We start from the raw sequence: 25849 nt of genomic DNA on the forward strand, positions 1-25849 counted from the left end.
CTCAATTGTAATGATGTACTGTATGACATTGTATTTTGTTCATTTCATGTATTTATTATTGAAGTATTTGCCATATTAGATTTATAAGATTGATTACTGTATTAATCAAATCAATGCATTCAATTGTCTAGAGTTTAAATCTTGGTAAAATGTATGATATCATTTGTTTTAATAATGAAGGGGAGCCATAGTTTAAAATGATATAACATAATAAACATTATAGTAAATTTAAATTGATATTTGAATCCAATTTGTAAGCAGAATATTAGGCTGAAGAGTTTGAGTGTAGGCGGAGCTAGAGGGCGAAGGGTGATGAGGGGTGGAAAATCGTGGTTCTAGTATATAAACAGGCAGAGCCTGTCTTGCGAGTTAGTTGCTGTGAGTTGCTGTGAGTCTCTCTTAGTCTCTTGGATTTTGGACAGTGTTCAAGGTAGGAGTGAGTTTTTGGTTTCAGACTTCAATTATCCTATAGGGAATTGACTGAGCCAGGTAAAGATTGTATTTAGAATTTTCAATTTTACTCATTTCAAATCCACACCACCCACCCTAAAAAGCCCAAATAAGTATATAAAATTTTATAGCATTATAGTAAAGAGCAAACTTAATTATTACTTCTTTTTAAATTCATATCTAAAGACACAATCTTAATTAATTTCTTGAAGCTTACAGTTGAAATTCACTTCTAAGCACAAATAATAGTTTTTTAAAGCAAGGCTCCCCTAATCATATTCATTCTTCAAAATTTATCAATTCTCTTGTTTTTGACTATAATCATATTTTAACTAGAGTTGTTCAATATTTTGATTTAATAACTTACTTTTCAAGTAACCTGTTAAAATAGGAACTGTTTGTTAAATTTTGTTGTATAAAATTAAACTTGAACTGTAATATTTTCGAAAACTCAATAATCTTGTATATTTTAAATCATTACTATACTTAAATCAATTTTATAAATTCTCTTAAATTTAAAGTTTACTAATAAATTCATAATTAACCTTTGTTTTGCCTTTCACTTTATACATTCCCTTACACACGACCCTATCTATCTTTATCTTTTTCTTCAATACTATTATTAGTTCAGTGAGTGAAATATAAGTATCCACACAGTGAGTGAAATTATAGTAAAGTAATTATTTTATCAATTCATAGTAATTGATTGGCGCCGGGCAAAATACCGAGTGAGGGAGTTCCAAACCCACTCTAAAAAAAAGACCGACAGTGGAAAGAGTTCAAGATATAATACTGTTACTTCCAGGATAAGTTACTGGCCAAATACTCTACCTTTTGACGACAACTGGATTTCAACCCCTCATAAGGGGTTGACTTGGGGGTTGTAACTCGAGTATTTTAAATGTAAACACCCACTGTGTGGTACATAATTTTAAAGGTATTTTTAAAACAAGAAAGGTGGTATGAATAAAAGAGTTCTATGATACTTGTGTCCAAAATGGCAGCTGATTGCAGTTTTAGTTTTTAATGAAATGAGGGGTTGTAACTCAAATATTTTAAACGTAAACACCCATTGTGTGGTACATAATTTTAAAGGCCTTTTTAAAACAAGAAAGATGACATCAATAAAAATGTTCTATGATACTTGTATTCAAAATGGCGGCTGATTCAAATTTGAGTTTTTAAAGAAATGATTGGTAAAACTTCAATGAGCCGCCATTTTGGATACAAATATCGTAGAACATTTTTATTGATGTCATCTTTCTTGTTTTAATAAGGCCTTTAAAAGGATGTACCACACAATGGGTGTTTACGTTCAAAATATTTGAGTTACAACCCTTTTTTAAAAAAAAACTAAAACTTCAATCAGCCGCCATTTTGGATAAAAGTATCATAAGAACTTTTTTATTGATGCCATCTTTCTTTTTTTAAAAATACTTTTTAAATTATTTACCACACAGTGCGTGTTTACATTTAAAATATTCGAGTTACAACCCCCAAGTCACCCCCTTATGAGAGGTTGAAATCCAGTTGTACGTCAAAAGGTAGAGTATTTGACCATCAACTTATACTGGAAGTTACAGTATTATATCTACAACAGTTTCCAACTTATTGAGGGGTTCCCAAAAAGCGAAATGACACTGTTTCATTATCAATATAAAACACAAAAAGTAAGTTATCCTACAATAAAAGTTAATTAAACAAGAAAATTTTTAGTGATAGATGAAAGCACATGTCTGTTTAGTGTGGAGTGGTGAAATACAGTCATGATTTTACATACAATTTATTTATTGAACTTCCAACGGTACAACACCAATTTTGCAACGAAAATAACAATAGAATAATTGCATGATATCTCCTTTGCCTCTAAACAGTGATTGGTGAAATGTCGTTAGAATGATTAATTCAAATTATATTAATATAGATTTAATGGATCTTACGTTCTTTCCATGGAAAAATATTTTCCTCTAATATTAGAGTATAAGTATTATATTTATGACGAGATAATATATATTCATCAAAACTCTTCTGGATTTCTTCGGAAGCTACAATAAATTGATTGTATAATAATCCTGCTTCCAAATAAACTAGTATACTGATAGAGTTAGTAATAACCAGTGCTCGGTAGTTTGATTTCCATATAGGCTACGTTATAGGTTCATTGTATTTAAAACTTCAATATAACAAAGAAGAAAAATTTCAAATTAATTAAAAATGGAAGTTTCACTCAATGTAAATCACATACTTTTTGAAAAATTGCATTGAAAAACACACTGTTTGAACACGCACTGTTTGAATACTGCCAAGCAGATTTGATTTTGCCATTGAAAAAGCTCCTTCAGGTGAGAAGCAGATTTTCTGAAATAGTTTTCACATATAGTCAAGTTGATTACCGTAGAGTCAGCCTGCACATTACTGCCAATGTCATCATCATTTTGTGGCTTGTCACGTGTGTACTCCAGCACTGCCACATCCTTTGCATTGCCACCAAGGTCCCAAACTCGTGGCTTTTTACCCTCCTTTGCCGGTTTCGGACTTTTACTACAAAAAAAAACAAAAACAATTAGTGAACAACAAAATAATTTTAAGTGATTACTTATGTTCAATTTCAATAATTGGGAAGTAAGTTAGCAAGTTCAAACATTGTAAACAAGTTTAGCGTACTGACATATTTCATGAATTGTTATGAGAATGTAATATTAAACACAAAGACAATCGAGACACTGATAGCTAGATATGGAAAGATGGCTTAATTATTTCAGCATACTTATTTAGAATATGGCATCATTTTGTTCGTTGTTATCAATGTTAAAAATTAAATTTAAAACATTTATAGGTTCAATCCTTGAAGAAATAGATAGGGTTTGAATATTGTGAGTGAAAGAAGTTTTGTTGCATAAATTGAAGAAGTTGATAACTAAACATTAATAATTATTTCATTATAATGAGATATTTGAATTGTCAAATTAGGAGTCTTCTAATGGTCTGAAAATACCTATTCTACATTATTGATAACACAATCATAACATAAGAAAAGAAAACAGGCAATCACCCTAAACTTCTTTTCCAGATTAGAAAGTACCTAGAATATGTGAAGAGTTTGTGGATCATCAAGTTTTTATTAAATTGAAAAAATAAGCTAAATTTACACAAATTCTCTAACTGAATTTAAGAGTGAATTATAAATTCACTTCACACAACAGAATTATGTAATTAAAATAATTGAATTTAACAAATACATAATAAATCAACTCAGTAAATACAGTAAAAAATTAAAAAGAAATAATATGAACTTTAATGAAATTGATAAAGTTCAGTCAGGGATTTCAATGAATCAAATTAGAAATTATTACAGTTGTAAAAGCTTATTTTGGAATATACCACGTGTTAAAAACCTTAGCCCATATTTCATGGGGATTTCAGGGGTTTATCTAGTTTGATAATACAGCTGTTTTTCTTATCACGTTCAATGAATGATTATTTATTCAATTATTCGCGAAATATTTTGAGATTTTTGTAAAACAACTACTCAATATGGGGGAAAAAGTTAACTTTGAAGACTATTTTGTAATAATGAATGAAAATTCCAACTCAATTGAAGAAGACCAGTCAGACTTTGTGCAAGAAATTCAAAGCGAACTAGACGAGTTGAATAATAAACTCAGATCGGAATGCAGGAAAAACGAATGGCTGAAAACCTTCACAAAAGACATGACAAAATTATGTAAGAAGAAAAGAAAAGAAGTTGGGAGTATGAGGTCACAGTTAAATGATGAGAAATCGTTTCATGCAGCTGAAATACAACGATTCAAAAAAGAGACAAGTTTACCAGAAGAAATGAGAAGTGCTGAATCACAAACTGATGTTTCGAACGAACCAAACCACGTTACATATGATGATTACAATCGCCTCCGATATTACATCAAGGATCAAGGCAAACGAAAGTTGAAAATAGATTTAAGAAATGTGAAGCTCCAGGACACTGTCGATAGGCTAGAAGAGAAACTGTCTGAATTGATTGAGAGGTACAAAAAAGAAATGTCCGAAAACCTGTTGAAGATCGATCAGTGTCGATTCGAGTTCAATCAAATGCTGGAAAGAAATAAATTGTCGGCAGAGGACGAAGAACTTTTGAAAGTTATAAACAGATCGGTGAGACTGTCCTCAGACAACCAGATACTGAAACAAGAGGTGCTGCACATGACTGTACAACTGAAACTGATGAACAGTAGGAGGAAAATGAAGAAACCTCTAGTGGACAAGAGAAGCGTCAGCCCCCAATCACAAAAATTGAGAGAAATAAGAAAAACTGATCAGATTTCAGAAGAGAAAAAACAGCACAGACCGAGAAATAGACACAGAACACAGAAAAGAACAAAGCGAGATGTGAAGAAGAAGGATGTTGCAGTTTTGGATGAGAGTGATGATTCAGATGTATCGAAAGCCATTTCCACAGAAAGCAGTCTGACCGTATTTGAACTTTTTCCCCCTAGAGAGCCTATCATCGAATGCAGCCAGTGGTCTAGAAGTGTCATCGACAATTGAGATTTTGTTGAATTTCACCACTAATTTCTTCCAATTGGAAAATTGTCAGAGTTGACTTCAACTCGATTTGATCCAATTGTTGAAAACCAGATCAAATAAACATTAAAAATCCATTTAAAAATACTAAAATCTATCAAGCCACAATCATTCAACATTCTGAACAAAAGTGAAGGATTAATGAAGCTTGATTGGAGTTTTGAAAAAATCACAGGAAATTTTCAATTTACAAACTTCCAAAATCTTTCAATTTACAAACACTTAAAATGGAGAATATATATTGATGCTTGGAGATGAGTTGCATGAACAGAGTAGAGCAAATAAACCAGAATGTGGACTAGTTTAGAATTGATGAATAAATCAAAATAATAAACTTAATGTTCTTGGAAAAATCTTACTTGTCTTGTCGTCATAAGTTTTTAAATGTAATGTACATGAAATACATTTCATCAATATCAATAAATTGATTTATTGTTCATTTTAAACAAATTAAAAATGAAATATGATACAATGCTTATCAACAAAAAAATAATTTTGCTAGTAATACCCAATGTATTATCCTAGTGAACTATGTTTAAAATAAAGTTTAAAGCAGTCAAACTCACGGTTGCTTATTCTTCCTTGCATTCGGCGATCCCATCTTTTGAGCCAGTTTCATCCTGTTTTGCATGATTAAGTCCTCATTGCTCAGCTGCTCGTTTTTATTAGAATTATTCAATACTGTCGTTACTTTATCTACATTGTTATTATCTAGTTGCTCTTTCTTCACCGGTTCATTATTTTTGCCTGTAAATAAGTTATTCAATTTAAAATTATTTTAATAAAAAGTATAACAATCTTATAGTATACTATGTAAATGAAAGCCTATCTAATGAAAAGATGTTAACATAATTCAAAATCAAGTGAAACTTATTCTATTTCTACAAATTGTTGGATTATTGCTTATAGTTCTTAAAACTGCCAGCAATAACTACAATTTACCTTTTATCACCGTTCACAAAAATTGATCAGATCTATTTGAATTAGTTGATCAGATCTATTTTAATTAATTAGTCTTAGTGTTAAGAATGATTACAGAGCATTTTGATATTAATTATGAAACATTCAATGGAGCACAGTGTGACAAAGCGTCATATAATAGAACTGATTAAAGCTGCGTTTACACCAAAGTTATTAACAAAATGTTTATTTTTCCGTCCATATAGATTCTGTTAGATTGAACATAACTTATCATACACATGATGTGCATCTGTTTTTGCCCAGCTCCGTTTAATCTAATAGAATCTATCAGGACGAAAAATTAACATTTTGTTAATAACTTTGCGTTTACGCCAGCTTAAGTTGAATATTTCATTTGCATATTTCTCATCAAATTTTACAGTAATAATTCAGTTTATTTGAAGCAAAAATGCCTATCATGATTGAATAATACAAGATCATAGAATCAATGTACTTTAGAAATGATTCGATGTAGTTTTCAAGTATTATTATTCATAAAGGTTGATGAAAATGCTTTAAATTGACGGCAGATGAGTTGTTTAGGGATTACTATACCTTTCTTTTTGTTCTCCTTTTCGTCTCCCTTACGTTCTATCATAGATGCTACTGTCTTTTTTGATTTTTGTGATTCTTCGAATGTTCGCATCTGCTTAGGAATGCATGCTTGCTTTTTGCCCCACTCTTCACAAGAAAGAAGCACTGATTGAAAGCATCTTGAGAAGTCGAAATTCTGCAATTGATTAAAAATAGATAATTAAACGCAGATGATTACCGTACATACTATGCCATAAGGATCACTAGAGTATATCATATAATTTGCCTTACACTAAAAAGTTCAAGCTACTCATGTGATTACAATAAATAATCTAGAATTATGGGTGTATTCAAGAAATAAAACTCTCAAGGGGCAGGATAAATGAGTAAATGGTTGTGCTATTTGTAAAGATGCCTTATGTCACACCGCCGTAGAGTAGCTTGGTTATGTCCATCAGACACCAAGCGTAGCGTAGTTAGCAATACGTATTTAAAGCTACAGTAAGGCGGTGTTAAATGACCTTAAATGTTATATACTTGAAAATTGTGATGAATCATAGAATATCGTTCATTCAATTCACTATCATCTGATAAGAGTTTAATTTAAGATGAAAGTTAAGCTTAAACTCCCTTACCTGAAAATATCGACTGTTTTGTAGATCTTCCTTGTACTTGTCTCTAAATTCTAAGTGTACATCATCAAGGAATTTATCTACATAAGATAGCTGAAGTATCTTCTGGAATGCTACAACAAAAATTAACTCGAACTCATTGTCGAGTTTATATTTTAGTGTCAGCCCATTGTGATCAAAACTGTTGTTGCCGGACCGTTCCTGGGGAGGAAAAAAAAATTCAGATATTTTATTTTAAGTAGACGACTTCATTTCAGAGAATTTGAATTACAGGAGTTTTGCAATTTCCAATTTTTAGATCGTAGATCATGTCATTCCTGGGTTGATCGTATCACTCTTATTAATTTGAATAATATTCAACAAGAAGACTAAATTCAAAAATCACAATGATTAATCATACTTCTATTCTGTTTTAAGCCCCATGTTGCTTATAATCGACTTCTCAAACAGTCAGGGGGCAGCGCTCTGTGCAAATGAGTTAACAGTGAAATTTGGAACATAAACGCCTTATACCATGAGATATTTCCTATGCTACATTTTCTCTATGGTGTTATATACTCAACACACAGCTACAATACATGCCAACAGCATGTTGAATGAATTAGCATTTCCTTAATTTTTATGTATGTATTTTAGTTAAGTGCAGTAGCATATATTTAGTTTTAGTGAAGCTTTTTTGTATTTCGTTTTTGGCAAAAATGGAACGCCGATGCAGGCTGGCAGATGAGATTTTTCAACAGCTTTCCTAGGGGAGTACAGACTAAACTGGACTCTTGATTTTACAACACAGTAAAAAACAACTTCCTGGAGAGGCCACTCTATTCACTAGGAAAGTTGAATAAGGAACCTCATTTTCAAAGTCTAGCACTCTGCAGGTTATTATGTTTCAATCGAAAATTCAAAAGTGCAATTTCTTAGCGACGATTCTTTGATTCTAACCGCGCGGCTTCTTTGAGTTGCTATGGATTTTACATCAAAATATATAGCACATAATAGACACTTTGGATTTTTATAATAAAAAATCATACACAACACAGATAGATTAAAAAAAACTTAAAAACGTACATATCAATATCACAGGATAGTTTGGAGAATAATTCACCTTCTTCAACTGGTGATTTTTAGTCAATAGTTGATTGTAGTCTATATCTAAACTTCAGTATCTAATAACCTACAGCAGTCGAACGACTAAAATTGAGTCGTCGCTAAGGGATTGAACCTTGAGACACTGTTAAGGTATATGAAAATACCAGTCCTTGGCAGCGATCTCAATTATTTTTATTGAGAAGTGAGTACCATAAATAAGTTCTTGATAATGGAAGCAAGGATATTATGCTCAGTTTAGGCCTATTCTGATTAAAACATATTAAAACCTATTCTGTCAGTTTTATTAATATAATCATTAAATTATTGGTAATCTGATGGGAACTTTACTTAAAGTAATTAATTTTATAGTAGTTGCCTGGTTTAAACTTATTGTTCATATTACTGATTAAGAATAACTCTAGTATGATAGAAAAGGAAATGAGAAAAAATAAATACAGATAGGGCTAATCTATTGCATAATTTGCAAGCATCAAAAGTAAGTTAAATTACAGTGATCCAATGTGGAACTTTCTTCTCCATGTATATTCTCAATCGTTCTATAAGAAAAATTCATCAGTCAATAACCTAGTAATTTGTGGAGTGTAACGTAAAACATTATGTCACTACTGACAAAGCATATGTGCAGAAAAAGTGGACATTAAAAAAAGATTTTGAGAACTGTAATAACTGAAAAAATACGTAATATCAGTACATAACTATGATAATGAGTTTTTATATAAAAATAACATTATTCACAGAAAAATAAAACAAAATAATGTTTTCATTTGAAACTAACCTAACAAAATCAAGGGCATGAATGCACATGTTCTACGTGTAAAATTGTTTCAAGAGATTAATTACCTGCAAAATAACGGTCTTGATTAAGGCATTCACAGAGGGAGTGAATATCTGGCTTGTTCCCTGAAAACACCATAGAACTATTCCCCCTTTGCTAAAAATTGTAAATAGATCCAGCATTTTGTTTGACACTGTACCCCACTAATCAGACACTTTTTTGAACAGCTGTGTTTTGAAAATTAATGCGGTGTGATTCCAGTGCCAGCTGTTATGCAACCTCATCATGCTGGGCACACGTCACCAAATTATCATGAAAAAAGTCAATAAAAGTTTAATTCAATTAGTAATACCCTAGAACATTTTTAGTTTACGAAGAGAACACAAGATTCCACTTTTAAATTTATTTTCGAATAAAATATCAATATTTTTTTATTCATCATAGTTTTTCAACTTTTTTCCAAACATGCTATCTTTCTCAAAGTAAAATTACACTTTTTATAAATTAAAATTGCTTGAATCAAGATAAGTCGTTAAGTCAGCTGTTCAATAATTGTATGTGAATAATAATTATTGTGTGTGTTCAACATGAGATTTTTCATCATTTAAACAATAATTTGATATCAATACTATGCAAAATATACTATATTTACAAAATATACTAGATATATAAATTATACTGGAATTTTGCATGTCTCATCAACTTTTGGTAAAATTTACCATGAGCCTCATACCTCAGAGAAAACATTTTCTGTATTGAATTTTATTTCGATTTTTTCCAATCAAGAAAGTTTTGCTATCGTCGAAGACGTTGAAGAGGCAACTTTGAGGTCTTTGGTTATGGTATAGACTGACTGTCAGTGGAAAAGACAGGACCACAGTGTTGCCGATTCTCTGCCTTGCCACTGCCCTCTATGAAATATGACTGATATCAGTATAAATTATGAAATATCAACTGTTTATCTTGTAAAGAATAATCAATCATAATTGAGTTTTGATACTTTGGTAATTATATTTCCACATTGCTAAAAACCATCTGGCACCATTGAGGGGCTGAGAAGGGATAGCGCCAACTGCTTTGTCAAATGGTGTATAAAAATAACACTGATGATGATCAAATACTGCCTTTATAATGTGGACCTCATTATTGCATTCTGCTATAATTTTGAAGTGAGGTCAACATTACAATGACAGTATTTGATCAACATTGGTGTTTCTATCATTGTCTATCATTTGACAAAATAGATTTTGCTATCATTCTCTAGCTTAACATCGATATTATATGTTCATACACTGGACAAATTAAAACTTTGCAGTATTCAGGCACTCCCATAACATAGACCTAATTTACTGCAGTTAATTTTACACAGTCAGCACATGATCAACATTGATTTGCTATCCATGTCTGTCATTGGACATGCAGTTTGACTTCTCAGTTGGGATTTCGACAGTGGGTGCAGTAAATCATGTAGCTGAGCGGGTGGAGATCTCTTGATCTGGCTCTGTGTGATCTGAGATGAGCTTTTGACTGTGTGGACCATGGCATTCTATCTACTTGGAGAGCTTAGTTTCCATGGTTCAAGGGACTCAGTCCTATCCATTTTGGTCTCACACATTTCTGGAAGGACTCAGCTTGTTTCCCCTGGTGGTGCAAATTCCCAGTGACTTTTGGTGTTCCTCAGGGATGTGAGGTGGGACCTACACTGTTTCTTATCATGATAAATGACCTTGATGACCATGTTGTTGTGTGATGAGCTTGAGTGGGTCTTGGAGGCATCTGGGGAGCATCTTTGACCTGCCACTTTGTGGTTCCTGGCTAATAAATTCTAGCTGAATGAGGACAAGATCCAAACGATCATCTGCAGCTTGTCAGAGAACGGCATGGCCAGTTCCCCAGTGTAGCTGCTGGATTCCGTTTTGGTAGGTAACCAGCAGACTATTCTACATTTGCTTCCTGCTGCTAAAGATGAGGGACCTGGTGCCTGATAGGTATCTTGTAATAATGTATCATTCTCTCTTCCATTGCCACATCCAACATGGATTGCTCTTGTGCGGTCAATTGGCAGGAGCTGCTGATGTCCTTAATGCTGGAAAAGAGGGCTGTGAGAATCATATCAGGTAGAAACCATCTTGCCCACTGCAAGCCTATCTTAGCTTGCCTTAGTGTAGGCTACTGACAGTCATCAGCCATTACATCCTCCTGAGCTTGGTGTTTGTCGAGAGGATACAGAATACTCTGGCTGCCTAGTGCCTCTAGTGACATCTACTACTATAACAACAGGCACTATGAGCTGTTGGATATCCCCAGGAAATGCCTCTACTGTTCACAGCCCAGTTATAGGATTACTGCACTGATTTCTTGAATACGCTGCCTTCTGGTTCAAAGCAGTTGGATGAGGCTGCCTTCAAGAAAACCGTCCAGAAGATGCTGTGTGACAAGACATATTACAGTGTAAATGAAATTAAAGGTGATAATTTGAATTTTTACTAAAAGCAGTAAAAAGACTGTACTATGAAAAAGATAGAAAAAATCAAAATCAAAGTACTCTTGTTAGAAAAATCTTACTCAGTTGAGTAAATTAAAAAAAAAGTTTTTTTTCTTGATAATTAAGAGCAATTCCTTTTGTGGAGTAACCGTAACAAAAGTGGTAAAAGATAGTAAGCTCTGCAAAATTTATGTATGCTTTCAAAAGTATATCAAAACGGTCAAGTTGCAATTCTACCTTCCACGATCAGTTCTCTCTTGTTACAGCAAGATAGGTTGTGCACAGAAAACATTTTCATTACTCGTCTTCAAATAAATAATAATTAGTACATCGCCGATTGATGAGTAAAATGAAGATTGATTATCCCATGTAATTAAAAAATTAATTATATTCGTCTTTATTCATATTTCCATTTATAAACCAATGACCTTATTGGAACTCGAACCTACATAACCTAAACTCGGATTATTCAATCTGTATATTCTATTTGTATTAATGCCTTATTGCTACCGACATCCAGTTGTCAATAACATTATTTTCTCGAATAAACAAATTTATTTGGCTAGAGTATTTTATGTACCATTTTTGAGTAAAGATTATCTGTTAGATCTATTTAATTTTGAAAAATTGTAAACTGCGCCACAGACTGGCAGCCATTTCGTGATAGGCCTAGCCTGCTCACATGACCTAGTGTTTGTCCCCGTGATCAAAATCTAACTTTCCTGGCAAATTCAAAACTTCATTTTATATTCTCATGGATATAATAGAAAACACGTTGGATACAAGGTACTTGAGCTTAAATTTATTGCTTTGAATTATGTAGTTAGCATTATTTTCTCAACCGCAGACTTAATTTTGTGTTTTGCTTTTGCTCTACTATGACAGGCTATGACTAACCTAAGAAAGTATTATTTAGATTATAGCATTCAACTATTAATTTCATTTAATTTTTCAATAAATTTATTAGAATAATTCAATTAATACATTACAAATGACTAAAATTTATGTCTTGTTGATAAGAGTAATTACGCAACACTACCCAATTAAATCTAGTGATAACGTACCTACTAGATCAATTTTGTAAACAGACGTTATTAGTCATGAATATACTTTTGTTAAGACACCTATGCACTAAAATGTGAATTATTCATTATTACATTAATCACTATGCTCATTTAAGATGCATAGTATTTGTTTTGAATTTCTTTTGTATTTTAATTAGAAATTTTATCACTTCAGATAGGTTTGTATTTGTATCGCAACTACAGTCTCAAATTTATATTGGACATATTCTAATATTTGTCATATTCTTATAGAGTTTGATTTTCAATTCATTTTAATTTTTTTAATCTTTCAGTGAAGAAAATGATGACATGGAACCTAAAGAAATGGTATCAACTCAATCTTTGACAATTGTTGAAGAAGATGGATCTCTGGATTCCCCTGATGATAAAGGGAATTTAGTGAATGGTTCAAATATTCTAGAGGAAGAAGTTCATTACCAGTTTAGACCTGGCGAAGGAGGTAAGGGCAAAAATAACAAAATTCAATGGCATTTGGTTTATTATGATCCTCACATTTAATATCAGAAATATTTTATTTACTCTGACTCAATATGATGATTCAGGAAGCTTCATATTCTCTTCTTGATCTATTGTAGAATCAATGGCATCATTGTCACAATAAAAGTCAAACAACAAAACATTAATTTATCAAGACGGCAGCAATTAAAATAACTCACACTTAGGCTCAACTCACAATTACGCGACTCGAGACTCGACTCTAGTTGTGAGCATGTGTTTCCAAATGGTGACACTCAGACCAGTCGATTCATTTAGTCTCCGCGACGTCACCATTTGAAAACATATGCTCTCTACTAGAATTGAGTCTCTTCTTGACCTGAGTCGTGTTGAGTTGACATTTAAAGGTGCGTCCACACATACCGAACCTCGAACCACGCAGCAAACAGTGTATTCCGCCGAACATCGCGCCTTTCAGCGAAAATGAGCATAAAATTTCATAATGTTGAAAAACAGATGTTAAACATTCGCCGTACCATTCTCCAATTTGTTCGCCGTGCCGCTCGCCTTTGTTTTAACTGTTCGCCGTACCGCACTCCAAATGCTGAACTTTTTAGCCAATCAGAGTCCTCGACTACAATTCGCCGTGCAGTTCGTTCTACAATTTTGGCTATCCATCTCAAGTGGAAAACATGCGAACATGAACACAGAAGTATGGGTCTTTTTTATTTGATTAAATTCATGTTTTGAACAATTTATTGTTACGAATGATAAATTGATAGGAGCTGATTTAAAATAATTTCTAATTCAAATAAAATAACTTCTGAAAAAAGAATGAATGAATGAACACCAATATTAAAATATTGTTGACCAAGAACTCATCACAACAATTCATTCAACAAATTCTGTACTGATAATTGATTGATAATCAATTTTATCAACTAACCATAAGCTGATTGAGATAGTAAATACTTTAGTTCTCATGAATTCAATTAATAGTATTATATAGCCTAAATCTACAGTGTAGGTCATTTCTAAATTCACAAAGAGTTCTATTCTTGTTGGCAAGAAACATGTTATTCAAAGCAGAAAACATTGTTATTTTACTAAGAGATAGGGTAAGTTGAATTGTTTCCCTTTTGGAGGAGTTTTGACAACCCACATAACTCATTTTTCATTTGAAGAAATATCGAAAAGGTGCATAAGACCTTTTTTTTTATTCAGATTGTTTCAAGTTTTTATTTGGCCAGTTGAACATAGAAGTTACATATAGCCAAGTCACAATTCACATTGAAGAAACATACGATAAATTGCACAGGTACAACACATACAATAGACAATAATAAATAAAACAGATCAGTTAAAGCAAATTTACGATTAGACCAGATAATTTAGTGGTCTCCTGTACTTGGGTATCAATTGACGAAAAATAACATTATATTAAATTGACTAGGGTGTTGTGATCAGCAGTAATGAATTCCTCTACTAAATAAAATAGATTCACAATCAACCAGGATCTAAGTACATGGAGAAAACGTTTTTTTGGCAAGGATCTAACTTGAGTTGATAGCAAGTTATGGAATTTGTAGCCTATCACAGGGTAGTTCGACTTAGACTTTTCAAGTCTGCATCTTGGTATTTATATACTCTCACGGTTTCTTGTGAAGTGACTGTGAATGCCATTGTTTTTTGGTAACCTATCCTGTATCTGATGTATATCTTTCAAACATTGGTAGATGAATTCATTAATGACGGATAGAATGCCATTTTTAGAAAGAAGGGGCTTACAGTGATCGAGATAGTCCGCCCCAGAAATCACCCGGACCGCTCTCTTCTGAATTAACAGCACTTTAGAAGTGCTAGATGCATGACCCCACAATTTCAAACCATAACTCATCCTCGAATGAAATAAAGCAAAATAGGCCTGTCTGACCACCGAAATTGGCAGTTCAGACATCAGCCTTCTCAGTAGATAGACAATGATGCTGAGACTGGAGCACACCATGTCTATATGAGGTTCCCAGAGTAACTTGGCATCAAGAGTCAACCCCAATAATCGGACCGGCTGCAAACACTCACTGACCTCTGATAGAGAGAACAATATACTTTGGGTTTTTGCCTCATTCAGAGACAATCTGTTTAGTGAGAACCAATCACGAGCTTTATCATACAGCTCCACCACATCTGCTTTAGCCTGGGTGACACTCTTATTTGCAGAGAACAAGTAAGTGTCATCCGCATAGAACAGCACATTTCCCTCTAGATAGTACTGCAAATCATTTATTGCTACAAGAAAGAGTAATGGGCCCAACAATGAACCCTGTGGCACACCCCGTTTTACCAGAAGAGGAATCGAGCACTGATCATTCCAATGCACAATCTTTCTCTCAGAGAGGTAAGACTCAAACACCTGAATCGCGCAATCCTGTAAGCCATAATGCTCCAATTTCTTTAATAGAACTGTATGAGGGATACAGTCAAATGCTCGTGAGAGATCACATAGCATTGAAAAATTTGATTTCCGCTCCTCAAAGAATTGATAGAATTATAATTGCCGAAATTACCCTCATTCCAATATTAAAATTTTTGACTGACTGTACTGAAAATTTCACCCCCTACATTGAAGCTGCTATAACATGTCACGTTATTATTTATATTTAAATAACGATTAGCCTCCTGCTTGGCATCAGTCGGTAAAGCATGAGATTTGATATAATTAGGTCGTGGTTTTCTAATAGTATTCAGTCTTAAAAAATCTTGATAGGCTTAGATATGGGCTTCTCCTATAACTCTTGTAATTCAATAAATAATAAATATATATATAAATGATACTTATACTATAGTGTTGAGGAATAAAAAATAAATTGCACACCATGAAAGTTTCATACATATATTACACAAATAATGCAAAAAATAAATCGAGGCAAGAAATATATAAAGAGCGATAAAAAAAATATAATATAAAAATAGAACAATAATTGAAATCAATAAAATATCACAGGCTAACTTTATATTCTAGATTTATGGCACGAATCATTACCATGTGCCTTTATCTTAAAATCATATGCATTCTGTTGCATGTAGCTGCGATATGCACTTGCTAATACTTGTCGACTTGGACAATTCAATTAAAAATGTGTGCTCTAAGATCAGCTTGATAAATTAGCCACTAATAATCCAAATATATATATATATTAAAATCTCTAGTATTTAGTAGATTTATTTGTATCGAATATATATATTTTTATCTCAGGGTGCAAGATTCGGCACCTGACGGAATAGGTAGAGCCATTCATCTAGTGAATTAGAACTATAATAAATTATCGCAAATTGTATTGCAAAAAATTAAATATTATATGCATATGTTTTAATAGCCTAGATTTTGTACTTCTTTGATTTAATAGAAATTTCTAAAATATTGATCTATATTTTTCTTTCAAATAAATACCTTTAATACTAATTTTACTTGCGCAAGTATTACTCTTATTAATTTCTCAATTTATAATAAAACCCTTTCGGCGAGCTAGCTTTGATCATCAGATTAATTCGAAGCACTAGGGCGCCCATCACTAATTCAAATTAATCACTCACGTGTCGAAAATCTTCTTGTAAGCCGCCGATGTCGATCCAACTCCATGTGGTCCGGGAATATGGTAGCCGGAATCGTCTCCTCCAAGGGGTTATAAGTTTAATTCAAAATGAAATGACTTCTGCTTCACAATAGCATCACGAAGTCCTTTAAGAAATTTAATAATTTACTTTAACTTTAACTTTTACAAAATCATTAATAAGGTAATACGCTCTAAAATATTGGGGTCCTCTTATGGTGGCATTTGGCTGGCGAGTGCTGGTTCTTCTTTTTCAAGTTTTACAGATCCTCTTTCCGACTTTCAAATTAGCATAAAATTTAAATATCTTAGTCCTCCGCCATTAGGTTCAAATAGATCTTACAAAAAAAAATGCCAAAATATTGCTTAGATTATATGATTAATAATTTCTTTGCATTCGAGCCATATCGATAACATAGACTATACAAAGTTTTAACACAAAATCTAGTACATTTATATAAATATATAGAAATATTTTTGAATTGGCCTACAGTTGCCGCCTATTAACTGCCGTTTTACTATTGGTGCATGCAAATTTTATTCGGTATTCATGCGCCTGGTAACTCTTATTTCCTGAATACATTAAATTATTTTTATTTGGTTTTTTATTTATGCTCTTTACATGCTAGTTAATATTCTATACATTAATATTAATTCCATGCTACCTAATAATTAGCCACGTGGACAGGTGTTTTTTCACATTGCACACCATCTGATTGCAATAAAGCTCTGCCAAGGGGTTTTGGTCAGATTCTACGTTCCTCGGTTTGATCGATCTCTAGGTCACCGATCCGTGAATACATGTACATAACCTCAATCTTCAAATATTTTATATAATAATCTATTTATGAGCAATAAACTTCCTTCAAATCCTTTTTAGGTTCTTGTACCATTTAGCCAGAACAAGCTGATGCTATCTAATCTTAGTTATTATCTATTTGGCGATATTAGCCAGTTACTTTATTTTCAGACCTATTACTGTTTCTGTTAGGGCTTTTTATCTGCCCAGATTTAATACTTTACATGCGCCCCTGGGTTTGAATTCAAAATATTTGAGAATCATAATGTTTTTAATGAAAACCCACCCTTCAATACATCGATATACACTATACTTTATTTATAAATTATACTCTCATACTTCTATCACAGTTCGCAGACATATTTGCTGCATCTCCTTTATACCTTTATCAAATACAATAACAAATTCTCCTCCTCAACACACATAAAATATCATAAATATAAACTTCTAAACGCACTCCTCCTGACAACACTTAAAACATAGTAATTTTTAAATTCGCCGCTTGCAGGGCCGCCAACCTAACTACACACATTTCATAATTCTCATAAATGATTCCTTTTAGACAATAATTTCGATTCACAAAACTTCTGGGCTTATATCTTATAGTATTCCTTAGGTCTTAATATAAATAATTTTCTATACATCAGGTACAATACTTTTCTTTTGCTAATGGCTCTTTGGTTTTTTGGTAGCTTGTATTCACTTTAGGTCTTTTTCAGGTAACAAACGTGGCATAATTAAAAGTAATAAATATAAAACATATAAATAAATATACCGACATTAATAAATATAATAAATAACAATAATAAATAACAATTTTGGGTTACCATACTTTTTCATAATCATATGTTTGCAGGCATTACATATTTGATTCAGGTGGCCTTGCCCAGCTGGTCACTGGTTCTACAGAATTTGCTGTCGAATTTCATAATTATTAACCTAACTGCTGCATTTTTTTCTCTTTAAAGGTAATTTACAAATTTTAAATATACTATCCCCGCTTGTGTCCTTTTTTAGTGGATGTAGCTAATTTAATTACACATTTAAAAATTATTCTTTTTCTTATTGCAGGCTTCTAACGGCTGGAAGGAATTAAAACATTGGATTGTTGCCACGCGGTCCTATGCCAAGATTAAATTTATTAAGGAAGGTTAGTAATCGGTTTGATAATAATGTTTTCCTTGATTTCTTATCATATTATTTCAAATTTGACGATATTGCATGTAAAAATCCCGTGGTTTACTTGCATCTTCTTGCATTCTGTTTGTAGATGTTGTAGGCTGGCTAGGTTATCTGCTGTTGATTTGTGAGGCTGTCCTATTGATAATTTTTTCTTCATAAATTTAAAGCCCTGGTATCTTGTGTATTCTTTCTTCAAATAACTCCTTGTTCCTTTAATAATAATTTCTTTTAATTGATTCAAAGCCTTCCATTTATTTTCTTTCAAGACTATCCACTTAAATTCATTATTAGGCTTCATCATCATAATAAACAATTCAATAATATAACAATTCCAATCAACACTAATAAATTCTTTCAACAATAACATGGTCTTAATTATAGCATCACTTTTCAATATTATCACAGCCATGGTAATCCACACAATACAATAAATCAAAACACTAATTAGTTCTTTAATAATACAATCTTTCCACATATAATAGCCCGGTACTTCCATTTTATTAATATAATTCCTTATATCTTCCACTCTTCCTAGACACTTTCCATTCTTAATTAGTTCCCACAAATAATCCAATTTATTGTCCGCACATGAATCGATAGTAGTCCTTCTAATAGCTTCGGTTCTATCCCATTTATTACGTCCATTTTGCCGGTCACATAGCTGGTTATCTGTTTTAAAGCGTATGTGCCGCGGATGCATGACGTCGGTGGTCTGTTCTCCAAACTGGTCCCGGTCCGGTATCCTCCTCGGGCGTTTAAAACGCGCATGCGGCCTCCATCGGTGCGCGCGGTTCCTCCGTTTCTTCCGCCTCCGGGCCTTGCGATGCATCTTCTTCTCCCGAATGCCGTCCTCTCGTTCTTTGATGTCGGCCGTCCGGTGTCCTCGGGCGCTTCCGTCTCCGGGCCTTGCGGTGGTCGCTCCTCTTGTCCTGGATGCCATCCTCTCGTTCTTCCATGGGGTCCCTGGTTTGCTTCGGTGGTGTCCCTTGATAAGCGGTTGTAGGTTCGGTGCGCAGATCTGTTACATTTTCAGTTTGTTCTATATTCATCAACTCCTTAATTATAGCATGATCCTGGTGGCTGTTTATATTTAGCAGTGACTCTTCGGTGGCGGGTTGCTCTTCGTTGGGGAACAGGATACTTAATATGGGTTGATGTTTGCGGCTGGTTTTTGGTGGTGGTTTATCTGGAATTGGCTTTTGTTCTTCTAATAATATTTTCGGTAAATCATTTCTGAATGTGGTGTATGACGTTGAAATATCCTGCTTTTCTTGGTTTGTTTCATTTGAGCTTGTAGGTGTTATATCGGGGGTATCATATAGTCCTGGTTTATTAGCTGTAGTTTTCTGTATATCTGGTGGCGGGTCGATGGGTGCTGGGTTCCGTGTTTTTTGTTGATTTGATCCTGTGGCATACGCTAATGTATAATTTGTACTAATTTGATGAGGTGGTGGTTTATAATTTCTATTATGATTATTCTGAGTGTAATCATTGTTTGTGTTAAATTGATCACGGCCATAATAATAATTTCTTTTGTAGGTTTTGCTGTGGATAATGGTTTGTTTGACAATTTTGAAAGCTTCTACTATTCCAATTATTTTGATTATGATCATAGCAGCGTTTAAATTGAGGAGTAGATCGAGAGTGATCATATGATACTGGTTCATAATTTTGGCTGTTATACTGACTAAATTTTGAGTTATGTAGATTTTGTGCGTATCTCTGGTCTGAACGGTGGTTTGATATTGCCATTGCAGACTGTATGCCATATAAATGATTTATCAGCTGCTTACAATCAGTAATGGGTTGTGTGGCGAGTGCCATTCTAACTTGATACGGTAGCTTCTTTAAAATAATACTTGCTAATGCCGATTCGTTAATGGGCTCGCTCAATTGAGAATTTTTAAACTGTAGGGCAGTGACGAAAGTGGTACATGCACCGTCTAAGTTAGGGTTGAAATCGCATGATATAATGTCCGCTAGCACGTCCAACTGTTTACTTCTGCTCCAATACTGTTCCAGGAAGACAGCGACAAACTCATCCAATGATGTAAATTCATGGGCTCTACTCCGAAAGAACATCAGGGGTTCGCCAATCAATAAATTAGTCAAACGAAGACGCCAAAAATTCCAAGAGGTAGGTGCAAGAGTTTGTACTAATTTTATCTGATCAATGAATGGTTGAGGTTGCAAATGGCGATCAGTATTGTCAAATTTTCCTAGTCCTTGTAATATACTATGTACGTTGAGGTTGTCTGTTTGAATCCCTTGAGGTTGTTGTTGAATATGATTTTCCAATGCTATTATTTTTTCCTGTGTTATCTGCCATTGACTATTATGTGTAATTTTATTTGCGTTTATTTCTTGATTTAATTGAGTCAGAGTGGATTTTTGAATTAGTAGAGTTCCATTTAAAGCTTTACAGGTTTCTGTGTTTTGATTTATGCTACCTTGCAGTTGGTTCATTTTTGTGGACATATTAATCTGTTTATTTTGTATTTCTTTAATACTGTTAATATTTTTGTCAACTGTAGTTGTTAAGGTTTGATTGGCAACGGTAATTTGTTTGTGGATTTCTTGGTGGCAATCGGCCTTAATGTTATTTGTTATATCCTGAATGGGTGTAGTGATTTGTGTAGTTAGGTTATCTATCCTTTCATTGAGTTCACATGTAACCGTATCCAACCTTTCCGATAATCCTGCTGTAACTTTATCCTGACTTTCTTTTTGTAGGGTTATCATTGCTTTTAATTCTTCCCTATGATTCTCTACTTTAGTTTCAATATTATCCAACCGTTGTTCTACTGATTTTATAGCGCCTGCGGTCTCTTTCATGCCCTGTTCCACTGTTTGTTTATTTTCCTCTTTTACTGTAGCAATCTCTTTTTTAATCTCCTGCATCATATTATCCATTGTTTTTTGTAACATAATATTGAAAGTACTGCTAGTTTGTTCCATTATTACCTTTTGAAGCGGATCTAACTCTGTGATTGAAAATATACTTTGTTTGCTCAGGTGTGACTCGGCCTCCGGCGATGCGGGTTCTGCAGGCTGCTCCTCGCCCCCTTCAAAGTTGATCTCTACTATCCGTTGATTCAATGGTGTGTCAGCGGCGTCGATTCGAGTGGATGATAGAGGTTGCAGACCTGGTGGATCGAAGACTATCGACCCGACGCTTCCTGGTTCCCTTTCTCGTGGCGTATTGGCATCTACCGTGGTGGGGTTTGATGTGCTTGGAGTCGACAAAGTGGGATCTGTGCAACCGCCGTACATATATGAAACTTCAGAGTTTGCGGGAGTGTGATTCATTATGTCAAATATGATAAATGCTAATTAAACAGTGATAAGAATGATAAGCGAAAATGCTTAAAAAAGAGACACAAACCGGGACTTACAGTGAACAGTGATGTGTAAAGTGTTTGGATACTCTTACAACAAGGTATTTATACTTAAGTTTTTTATAATGCTCTAGCGCCCCCAATGTTTTGTTTTGATTTATTCTTGGCTAGTTTACAGGCTGTGACTTATTTTCCAACCGGCTTAAACACATAATATATTTTTGACTAGAAAGTAATAGCAGTTTAGGCTTGTAAAATATAATCTCTCTCTATAGACATGTAATTTTTACAGTACTAATAATATAAAATTTTCTTTAAAACATATAGTTTCTCTTTATTTAAAGTTATTGATTCCCCAAAAAGTAATACAAATTTCCCTTCGCCAGTTTTCCTCACAACTCGTATAAGTTATCTATAATTTTCAATATGGTTATTGACTTAATTTCAAATAATTATTCAATGAGCTTGGCTCTCATCATCAGTCCCACGTTGGTACGGCATGTCTTTTATGTCACGTTATTATTTATATTTAAATAACGATTAGCCTCCTGCTTGGCATCAGTCGGTAAAGCATGAGATTTGATATAATTAGGTCGTGGTTTTCTAATAGTATTCAGTCTTAAAAAATCTTGATAGGCTTAGATATGGGCTTCTCCTATAACTCTTGTAATTCAATAAATAATAAATATATATATAAATGATACTTATACTATAGTGTTGAGGAATAAAAAATAAATTGCACACCATGAAAGTTTCATACATATATTACACAAATAATGCAAAAAAATAAATCGAGGCAAGAAATATATAAAGAGCGATAAAAAAAAATATAATATAAAAATAGAACAATAATTGAAATCAATAAAATATCACAGGCTAACTTTATATTCTAGATTTATGGCACGAATCATTACCATGTGCCTTTATCTTAAAATCATATGCATTCTGTTGCATGTAGCTGCGATATGCACTTGCTAATACTTGTCGACTTGGACAATTCAATTAAAAATGTGTGCTCTAAGATCAGCTTGATAAATTAGCCACTAATAATCCAAATATATATATATATTAAAATCTCTAGTATTTAGTAGATTTATTTGTATCGAATATATATATTTTTATCTCAGGGTGCAAGATTCGGCACCTGACGGAATAGGTAGAGCCATTCATCTAGTGAATTAGAACTATAATAAATTATCGCAAATTGTATTGCAAAAAATTAAATATTATATGCATATGTTTTAATAGCCTAGATTTTGTACTTCTTTGATTTAATAGAAATTTCTAAAATATTGATCTATATTTTTCTTTCAAATAAATACCTTTAATACTAATTTTACTTGCGCAAGTATTACTCTTATTAATTTCTCAATTTATAATAAAACCCTTTCGGCGAGCTAGCTTTGATCATCAGATTAATTCGAAGCACTAGGGCGCCCATCACTAATTCAAATTTAATCACTCACGTGTCGAAAATCTTCTTGTAAGCCGCCGATGTCGATCCAACTCCATGTGGTCCGGGAATATGGTAGCCGGAATCGTCTCCTCCAAGGGGTTATAAGTTTAATTCAAAATGAAATGACTTCTGCTTCACAATAGCATCACGAAGTCCTTTAAGAAATTTAATAATTTACTTTAACTTTAACTTTTACAAAATCATTAATAAGGTAATACGCTCTAAAATATTTGGGGTCCTCTTATGGTGGCATTTGGCTGGCGAGTGCTGGTTCTTCTTTTTCAAGTTTTACAGATCCTCTTTCCGACTTTCAAATTAGCATAAAATTTAAATATCTTAGTCCTCCGCCATTAGGTTCAAATAGATCTTACAAAAAAAAAATGCCAAAATATTGCTTAGATTATATGATTAATAATTTCTTTGCATTCGAGCCATATCGATAACATAGACTATACAAAGTTTTAACACAAAATCTAGTACATTTATATAAATATATAGAAATATTTTTGAATTGGCCTACAGTTGCCGCCTATTAACTGCCGTTTACTATTGGTGCATGCAAATTTTATTCGGTATTCATGCGCCTGGTAACTCTTATTTCCTGAATACATTAATTATTTTTATTTGGTTTTTTATTTATGCTCTTTACATGCTAGTTAATATTCTATACATTAATATTAATTCCATGCTACCTAATAATTAGCCACGTGGACAGGTGTTTTTTCACATTGCACACCATCTGATTGCAATAAAGCTCTGCCAAGGGGTTTTGGTCAGATTCTACGTTCCTCGGTTTGATCGATCTCTAGGTCACCGATCCGTGAATACATGTACATAACCTCAATCTTCAAATATTTTATATAATAATCTATTTATGAGCAATAAACTTCCTTCAAATCCTTTTTAGGTTCTTGTACCATTTAGCCAGAACAAGCTGATGCTATCTAATCTTAGTTATTATCTATTTGGCGATATTAGCCAGTTACTTTATTTTCAGACCTATTACTGTTTCTGTTAGGGCTTTTTATCTGCCCAGATTTAATACTTTACAAACAATGAAAGGAAAACTTGGAATAGTGGTATAATACTTCATTTCAAAGATAATCCAAAGCTCTACAAACCTACGATAAGCATTAGTTTTTATGATGCATTGTTGAAAGTTATATGCCTTGAAAGAGCAAAACATTGGATAAAAACTTGTTATTTTAACAATTACACATATTCAAAAGCGAATATCTCGGGAACTCTTGGGAATATCACAAAACTCCACTGAACTAAAAGTGTAGAAAATTTATCAAGCTTAATTTTTGAATAGCTGGTTATGTCGGTTGAACGCATTGTTCTCAAGATATGAGCGTGGAAGCAAAAAATGAAACTTTTAAACCACCCTCATCCCCTTAGCACATGAATTAGGAATGGGGACTTTTGATATGTTCTCCTCCTAACTAGTCTCAAAAAGCTGCAAAGACAAAAATTTTGTTTAAAAAATTCCCTCCAAATTCCTTTGTCAATTGGTCTATTGTTGCAAAAATGGAGATTTGACACTCAACACTAAAGGTGTAGGGAAATAAGTAAAAAAGTGAAATTATAAATCAAATTGAAAAGAATTTAATGCTCTATAAGCTCATAATCAGCATGGATTTCTCCCATATATTTTTGAAAAGTTATAAGAGCAAAAATAGAAAAAAATTGGTGGCGAACGTGTTTTTCTCAAAAATGTCACACGTTCAAGAGCAGATATCTCGAGAACTAGAGAAGATATAAAAAATTTGTAGAATGAATATTGTGTAAGCTTAATATAATGGAAATTGTGTAAGCTTTAATTTATTATATGACAGTCAAGTCCTTAGGATACATAGTTTTTGAGTTTTATGCGAGAAACCAAAAACTGGTACCTTTACACCACCCCCACCCCCTTAGCACAGGGGGTAGGGGTGGGACTTTTGATATGTTTACCTCCTTACTACCCTTAACAGAACTGTGGGGTCAAAATTTGTCTTCTCAACATTTCCCTCTATAACCTTTCCTTGACTGGACTAAAAGCTGAAAAATTAATAATTAATCCATACCACATGTAGGCATTGCATCAGGAAAAACGAAGTTTCAATACTAAGTGTTTTCTAAACATATGTTTTTGAGGTTCAATTTCTTTGATGCAGCTGTTTCACATTCACCATAATATGGTTATTATACAGAGTTTGTGAAAATAAACATATTTAATATCGGGGACCGAGCTTCGCTCTGGAGTACAAAAGCATAAACAAATTATAACGAAGAAGAAATTATAATAACATTCATACGGAAATGTTCTATCTAATCACAGTAAATTGGGATTAATTCCCAGAGGAATGCAAAAATTTCCCTCACAAAGGCCCAGTTGTACAAAAGCCGGTTAAATTTTAATCCTGATTAACTTCACGTG

The 25849-nt window shown here is 33.2% G+C and overlaps 2 protein-coding genes across 3 annotated transcripts in view; one reads left to right on the plus strand and one right to left on the minus strand.

The window, feature by feature from the left end:
• LOC111052391 (signal recognition particle receptor subunit alpha homolog) overlaps nucleotides 1–9333 on the minus strand; it is a 29335-nt gene extending 20002 nt beyond the window's left edge. The window contains exons 1-5 of the mRNA XM_022339053.2: nucleotides 9105–9333; nucleotides 7161–7358; nucleotides 6547–6721; nucleotides 5598–5778; nucleotides 2844–2991 (exon numbers count right to left, since the gene is read on the minus strand). Coding sequence (XP_022194745.2) covers nucleotides 2844–2991; nucleotides 5598–5778; nucleotides 6547–6721; nucleotides 7161–7358; nucleotides 9105–9221 — 819 coding nt within the window. The 5' untranslated portion in view covers nucleotides 9222–9333. The remainder of the gene's footprint in view (nucleotides 1–2843; nucleotides 2992–5597; nucleotides 5779–6546; nucleotides 6722–7160; nucleotides 7359–9104) is intronic.
• Nucleotides 9334–11959: 2626 nt separating this feature from the next.
• Nucleotides 11960–25849, plus strand: part of LOC111052401 (upstream stimulatory factor 1) — a 30562-nt gene continuing 16672 nt past the window's right edge. The window contains exons 1-2 of one of the 2 annotated variants that reach the window (XM_022339064.2): nucleotides 11960–12310; nucleotides 12882–13048. In XM_022339064.2, the coding sequence (XP_022194756.1) occupies nucleotides 12279–12310; nucleotides 12882–13048 (199 nt within the window). In that variant the 5' untranslated portion in view covers nucleotides 11960–12278. The remainder of the gene's footprint in view (nucleotides 12311–12881; nucleotides 13049–25849) is intronic. The other variant, XM_022339070.2, reaches the window with a different exon arrangement.

This window comes from Nilaparvata lugens, chromosome 11 (assembly GCF_014356525.2).
Source record: "Nilaparvata lugens isolate BPH chromosome 11, ASM1435652v1, whole genome shotgun sequence".
Lineage (NCBI taxonomy): Eukaryota > Metazoa > Arthropoda > Insecta > Hemiptera > Delphacidae > Nilaparvata > Nilaparvata lugens.